Here is a 7,706-nt window from a genome sequence, read left to right as displayed (position 1 = left end):
GGTTGGGCTTTGTTAAACAACTACTTAGACTTGCTATTGACTACAGATGGGAAAAGGTGGAAAAGGTGAGAAACGTCCCACTTACAAGAGCAGATGAACGATGACAAAATAACTGCTGCATTTATGAATGCTACAGCAAAAGTTGTTACCTCCTTAGTACCTAAGAAAAGGATATTGTGCAATGCTTGACTAAAAATATACCTGATTCATTTTAAGATCACACAAACAAGACTCAAATGCTGCCGTCCCTCTCAGACTCCCCATCCCGTGACAAGGTCAGAGATATTTTTGCACTTTCTCCTGAGCGCGGAGATGCTAAAGCCCATGGTGGCCGATCTGCATCCAAACCTTGTGCATCTAAACAACTGCTACCCAGCCCCTGAGAGAAGAGCCATTAGTGTAAGAACATCCGCAGCTTCTTTAACACCACAGCATCTTCTGGCAGGCAGCCAGCCAGCAAGAACACAAATAGGCTGGAGGCAGACTATCAGCAACCATGGAATTATATTTTATTTTTTTCACCCCCCCCGATACTTTGCCTTTCTTGCCGGGCTCGCCCAGGGAAAGCAGGCAGCCTTCTGATTAACTCTCCTTTCAGGGTTGCGCTCGTCAGCAGGGTGTTGCGGTTGAAAGGACTGTTGGTTTAATAGCTCAAATTTGAATTTCTAGGAAAAAAAAACGAACACGCTTTTCTGCTTGGCAGCACTGACACGAGCCCCTGTTGTAGACTGAGTTTGACCTAACAATGCATTTCCATTTGGATATCGCAACCATCTCTCTTTTTTTTTAAATGTTGAAGTATTAATACCGAAGCACTGCTAGGTCATTCTACACAGCAAAAATCCCTTAATTTTTTAATATTAAAGTATTAACACTTAACCACTACTAGATCATTCTACCCAGCAAAAATCCCTTAATCACATGCTTAACATTAACCTCAGGCCAAATCATTTGTTGATACATTATTTTGCAGGGAGGACGGGATTAAGCAGCTACCCAGAGACTCGACGAACACGGGGAAAACTGCTTTCCATGCCACCGATGTCAAACATTACTCTAACAGCACGTACCTGGTACCTGACAGAAACAAGATACTTGTATTTTTTAAATTTGTGGTCACAACAACCTGGCCAGCGGGGCTGGCAGCTTTCCCTTCAGCACCTTGAGCTGCTCCACATCCAGCAGAAACCAAGCTGTCACCTTCCTGTGTGGCCTTCACCAAGGAATTGCCTTCACCCGGGACCCAGCTGGGATGGAGCAGGATCCCACAGGCACTAAGACTGCGGTGTTAACCCAGCCATAACAGCGGGCTCCCAAAAAACCCAACGTACCTACAAGGCAATGTGCCTCGGGCAAGACGGGGACAGGGAGCCAGCCTCGTCCTTCCCCCAGACTGGAGATGCTAAGAACTTGTTGCATGGCTTAGACCGAGACAGGCAGTGACAAGAAAAGTAAGTCTTTTATTTCAATTAATATTTCTTGGCATTAGGCAGATATTAAATAACACTGGAATGCACAAGACTATTAACATATCGACAGCAAAAGGGAGGAGGTGTAGCCAAGTCGAGAACAGCAGTGCGAGTCACGTCACCTCGGGGCACTCAAAAGCCATTTAACGCAGCAACCACCAGAAAGTAGGACTCCACTGAGAAATACAAAATGAGGATGAACTCCTTTCAGGTCTTTTGTTAATACAGTAACGTTGGAACGATCGACAGTAAAAATGAACAAATATTTGCATTCAAGAATTAAACAAAGTGAAATACCCACGAACTGCTAGTCATGCATTTCTTCTGGAACAGCAATTTGCTAATGCATAAATATCACAAAAAAACAATCTCCAAGATTTGAATAAATCACAGACAACTAGAAGAAACAAAGCTTGAATTCTATTTTATGCCTTAAATAGATGACCTAAATATTTAAAATTTTACTTCACCATATATATATAATTTATATATATATTAAAAGAAAGTAAAGACCATTAGATAAGTGCAAGCAATTTTCCTCAAAAAGAAAATTGGAACCATGCCCAGGAAAGCTGCTTTTTTTTTTTTTCTTTTTTCCTTTTTTTTTTCTTTTAACTTTCTACTCCATTCAGTCCACTTTTCTTTTTTTTTTTTTTTTTAAACATAGTAATTTCTGAAGCAAAATAAATTATCTACCATCTGCTATGTTGGGTAAAGGTCCTACCTAGCATCTCCTCAGGAACTACTAGAACATCACCTTTCTTACGGACTAAGTGAAGTATCTCACCAGCGATTTCAACTCTTTTGTAGCTGCATGTAAACATACCTTTCAATTAACGTTTAAAATGTGTAGAGTGAATTGTAACGTTACGGGGAAGCAGAAATGGAGCTGCCGAAGGAGAGCTGCACCGGTGTTAGTGAGGGGAGCGAGGGCTGGTTCGCTCGGGAACACACACACACACACGCACACACGATCTGGCAATGGGATCTTATCCGGGAAGTGTTGGAGGGATGGTTGAGAAGGCATCCGTTTGCGAGCAAAGCTTGAAGGACACAAGCCGAGATTCTCTGTGCACACTGTCCGCTTTAATTAGAATTGGCTCGCGCTACTGGGGTCGCACTGTAACAACCGCACGATGGAGGGATCGCTCTTGGCACCTTTGATGAACTCTTCCAGCGACAGTTTACCTGAAAGGGAAGAAAAGCAAAATGGAAATAATAATAATAATAATAATAATAATAATAATAATAATAATAATAATGATGATGTCAGATGCTGCTGCCACTGTCACTTTAGCTTAAAAAAAACCGCTCCCCACCGAAGCAACATACGTATATTTAATCTATTGCAAAGGCATCGAGGGGAATTTAGTGCAAAGCACAGCAGCCAAATCCTACTCAAGCCCTTAAGCCCACATGCATTTTTCTTCTGCAAAACAATCTACCACAATAATTGTCATTTTTTTATTTAAAAAGACAGTACCAAATATAAAAACAATAATATAATTTGGCAGCTTTTTGCCCAGAACCAGACTATACAACTTACATGACACAAGAACACAAGGTATGGTACCTGCACCCATGTACGCTTTGAAAATTATGCCCATATTACTCTGACATTTTAAACACAAATATCCCAAGTCTCCCCACTTTGCACCCTCATGGTTTGTTGTGACATGTATGGCTGAGCAGTGGTGGCTTCTCCTGCACCTACAACGTCAGGGTGGATGGGGCTCTGAGCAACCTGATCTAGCAGAACATTTCCCTGCATGTTGCAGGGGGGGTTGGACCAGATGACCTTTAAAGGTCCCTTCCCACCCAAACCATTCTGTGACTCTACAGGCCGCTTGCTGTGCCCTGTGGGGTCCAGGAACAGGACTGGTTCCACAGGGCAGCAAGAAAGGCCAGTCTTGGGTGAGCCACCTACTGCCACATGTCGCTCCCGTGCGACTCTGGTGAAGACATATTGTATATTCGGTTTAGACCAGAGGCACTGACTTGGACTGACCCTGTAACAGTCTGTGGGTCTGAAAAGGTGATCTCTGGAGAAGCAAACATGAGGAGCAACTGTCCCAGCATCCCCTGGCTCCAACTGTTCCCTGGCATAGCATGGCACGGTACGGCAAGGAGGAAAGGTCCCAGCTGGTCTCCCAGACCTCATGCTGGGGCAAGCCAGCCTCCTGGCAGGTGTTTCCTGAGGTCAGAACCAGTTCCCTGCACAAATGCCATCAGGAGCCTGTGAGCATCCTCTGCTTCACCCGCTATCACCAACACTCTCCTGCTCCAGCTCTCTGAACCATGGCAGAAATGAGCCACAGCAATATTAATGAGAAATGAAACATGAAAAATGAGAAGTTTTCCCTACGAACCAGAGGAGACAAGCATTTGCTGCGTCCCCGACACCGTATCCGGCAATCTCCCACCTGCCTCATGCTCCCAGCACGACCTATCCCTACCCTCACACAACAGCCCAGGGCCATCCTTCACCAACCCAAACTGCTCCGCTCGAGACGGACAGGACCCACGCACGGGCATCGTGCCCTCATCAGCTGCCTGCTGCCACTTCTGGCCACGTTCCCCCAAAGGGAGCACAAGCTCATCGCACCGGTTCTCAGCAGCCCCAGGATGCTGCCAGCCTGCCACGGGGACGGGGACACAACTGAGCTTGGTGGCCAGCACCCGGACCAGGTCGAGCGGGGAGCAATGAGCAAACCTTCCTCTTGCAGAAATTACAGAAGCTTCAAAACCCCTGGCACACTTCTGTCCCAATTTCTGGCTTTTAAGCTAATGTTCCCAAACCAAGTGTTTTCTTAAGTTTTTATCAGCCTGAAAAAAGATTACTTGTAACTACCAGGACGATTATTAGTTTTCCCCTCTCCTTGCAATACTTAAAAGCAAAGCACAACTCAAAATCTATTTGCAAGGTCCAACAGTCAGATGGGGAAGATGAAACCTTTCCAGCCACCAAGAGCACAGGCGCTTCCCCATAAGCAGACTTCATCGCTTGGCACTGCGTGGCATGCAGGGACAGTATTTTACTGGGAATAGGATGACTTTATTTCAGCAACAAAGTGCAACAGATGGAGGATGTACATAGCGGGTTTTGTGGCCACCACTCTGTCGCACATCTGCAAGAGCCGCTCCTTTCTGCACAACAAAAATACTTCAATCGTGTTATTTTAGAGCCCTCCACATGTGAGGCCAAGGGATGAAATGCTCGTTTTGATGAAGTCAAAGGTAAAATACTTGAGGACTTCAGCAAGGTCAGGAATTTGCCCCTGGGGGCTGCAGCAGCACATGCCAAAACGCAGCCACAAAATTATCTTAAACAAAAACCTTTCTATACATAAGATCCTATTTTTCCAGGTCTCCATATCTCAGCACTAGAACCAAATCTTTGCTCTCACTGAGCACATCAGTAGGATACAGCTGCTGATTTTGACGTGGGCAGCTGCCACCTCGGCTGCTGCCAGGGTAATTCCCAGGGAAAGCTCCACCTCCACTGGGACAAGAGGAAACACATCGGCAGGCTGATGGGCAGAGGAAATTCCTCAGTATTGCCTGTGTTTTTCAAGCCTAAGGAAGTGAGCTAGCTCAGGTGGAGGGGTTGGGACGGGTATGCTGTCAGATAATTTATCAAGTGGCTCCATAAGTGGCTCAGGAGCTGTTACTTCCCCCCGATGCGCACACTGCAACGGAGGAAACACTGCAGGTTTGCGTGTGACCATGTGTGTAAGTACACACGCTATAAACATGCACGGAAAATAAGTATTATGGACCACGGGGAATTTTTGCTTTCAGATACCTGAGCACAGCCCCAACTCGCACTACTGATGACAAGCCGAGGAGTGCAACCCTAACAAGGGCAAAGGGAGCAAAACCTCCTGCCCAGCTCGTGCTACGGCCGCAGAAAATAACCCAAAGATACTGGGATCCAGGGGAGTTTCAGAGGAGCCTTTGCAGAAGGGGATTCACCCATGAAATGCCAGGGAAGGATTGCTCCCCTCCCATCCCGTTGTCCCCCCAGCAGGAAAAGTCTCTCACTCACTGCCCACTTCTTCACCCTATTAGTTACGGAGCAGAGATGCTCATCAAGGCCAGGCAGAGACCAGAGGCACCGGTGGGGACATCCCTGCCCCTCTACTCCCCTCCCCCGCAAACAGCATCATCTGCTTCTACCAACACCAGGCTAGAAAACCTCTATCTCTAGAGCCAATGAAGAGGTGCCGGTGGAGATCCTACCGTCGTTGTTTGTGTCCATCTGTCTGAAGATCTTGTCTGTTCGCTTCTCAGGAGTGGATTCATCTTCTGGCATTTTCATTACTGAAGAAACCATTTTGTAGATTGCCTGAGTATTAAAAAAAAAAAAAAAAAAAAGATAAAAAATAGATATAGGAAAACCACCACCCAAATAATAAAGCATCAGGGCTCAGAAAAAGATTTTAAGCCTGTAGCAATAAAAAGAGGCAGCTGACCCTGGCAGGCAGCTGTGGGACTTTATAAACCAAAACAAACAGGAATTTCTGACTTCAGCTTTTTTTTTTTTTTTCCTTTCCTGTATCCATTTGTGCTTCAAAAGAAGCTCCTGCACTGCTGGGTCAGTTTAACTGAAAGTCAGGGTCTAGATTAATGTACGAGCAGGACCGAGCTAAAACACAGGAGGCAACGGTGTGTAATTCTGTTTTCTGCAACTGGGCTAAGCCATCGCCCCTTCGGCTGGCTCTTAACATACCCTCAGTTACGCATATGCCTGTGGGGTGTTGTACGAATTACAGGAGAATATGAATATGTAGGAATGGGGGTTGGTTTTCTTCGTGGATGGGTAAGGAAACGCATTTTCAGACTTACAAGAATGTGAATAAAGACAAGACCTCTTTAGGACATGTGCAGTCCTAACCCTCCTCCTAAATGGGGACCAACTACCGGGGTACTGTCTGGATGCATTACATGCTTCCCAGTGCTCCTTGCAGTGCACTGGAGACACATCTCAGCTGCAGAGCGGAGGGCAAGCAGCCCACTGCCCAGGCCAAGCCCCGGCTGGCCCATGGGGCAGGGGCACGGGGGGCTCTGCCCCGCACACCCCCCGGTACAGCCCCTGGGTGACGTGTCCCCAGCCTTCTGGAGACGAAGACATGCTACAGCCTTTCATTCGGAGCTCACGTTGACTCAGATTTGAAGTTTCAAAGTATTAATTTTGAGATTAAAATTTGCATTTAGGGTTTTTTTGATCCCATCAACACCCCACTAAGAAACCCCCAGGGAGAGCTGCACGCTTTTGGCTGGGGGCCAGCGGCACAGCGCCCTGTTCGTCTCTCAGGCTCTTTCCTCGTTTGCACCTTATAGGTCCCACCATGGCCCTCAGTGTCCCCTTTGGGGACCATGGGCTCAGGAGCCTCCCTGGGGCAGGAGGGACCCAGCTCAGCCCACCCCTCATCTCCAGCTCCAGCTGTCTCAGGGTGAAGAGGTTACAGCAACACGAATAAAATATAAAATAGAGACGCCTCACCTGCACTATTTCTAGCATTTCCCCGCGACTGATGTACCCGTTGCCATCCAGGTCGTACATACTAAATGCCCACTTCAGCTTCTGTTCCAGCTTGCCCCGAGAGGTGACGCTCAGGGCGATGATGAATTCCCTAAAGTCAATCGTCCCGTCACCGTTGGTGTCGAAGGTGCGGAAGACATGCTCCGCAAACTTCGACGCGTCACCATAGGGGAAAAAATTCGCGTATATTTTTTTGAACTCTTCCACAGTCAAATGGCCCGTCGGGCAATCTTTTAGGAAGCCCTTGTACCACTCCTGCAGCTCGTGGTCCGTGAACTCGGTGTTCTCCCGCAGGTCCTGGAGCACCTCAGGGCGCAGCTTGCTGTTCTGCTTCCCCATCCTCTTCTGGATGTGGGTTCAGTGGCTGCAAAGAGACAGAGAACCCATCTCAGCTCCGGCCCCACTTGGCAGAGAGGGGCCAGGGGCAGGCAGAGGCCTGCAGGAAACACAGACCCTGCCCAGGGCAAAGGGGCAAGAGGAGAAAAAGGATGCTATAAATCACAAGGAAAATATCTCATTTCATCTGCCCGCTTCTCTCCTCTAGGCTCTCTCAGTTACTAGTATGCCGCTGAAGGACAAGGGAAGGCAGTTTGGGAGGGACTGTTTGGGAAATATTAATGCTTGTTATTAATCCTTATTATTTGGGAAATAATAAACCTCATTATTTTATTTCTCTGCTACAGTCCCACTCC

At 47.1% G+C, this 7,706-nt stretch overlaps 1 protein-coding gene across 1 annotated transcript; it reads right to left on the bottom strand.

The window, feature by feature from the left end:
* Positions 1-1,440: 1,440 nt before the first annotated feature.
* HPCAL1 (hippocalcin-like 1) lies at positions 1,441-7,369 on the bottom strand. Its single transcript, XM_009893259.1, has 3 exons — positions 6,976-7,369; positions 5,712-5,817; positions 1,441-2,657 (listed from the first exon to the last, which is right to left on the bottom strand). The coding sequence occupies exons 1-3, from the start codon at positions 7,351-7,353 to the stop codon at positions 2,560-2,562; spliced, it is 582 nt and encodes a 193-aa protein (XP_009891561.1). The 5' UTR covers positions 7,354-7,369; the 3' UTR covers positions 1,441-2,559.
* Between the last annotated feature and the right edge of the window lie 337 nt (positions 7,370-7,706).

The sequence above is a fragment of the Charadrius vociferus genome, unplaced genomic scaffold (genome assembly GCF_000708025.1).
Source record: "Charadrius vociferus isolate BGI_N301 unplaced genomic scaffold, ASM70802v2 scaffold269, whole genome shotgun sequence".
Classification (NCBI taxonomy): domain Eukaryota; kingdom Metazoa; phylum Chordata; class Aves; order Charadriiformes; family Charadriidae; genus Charadrius; species Charadrius vociferus.
The sequence above is the reverse complement of the archived record's forward strand: the minus strand, read 5'-3'. Positions and strand labels throughout refer to the sequence as shown.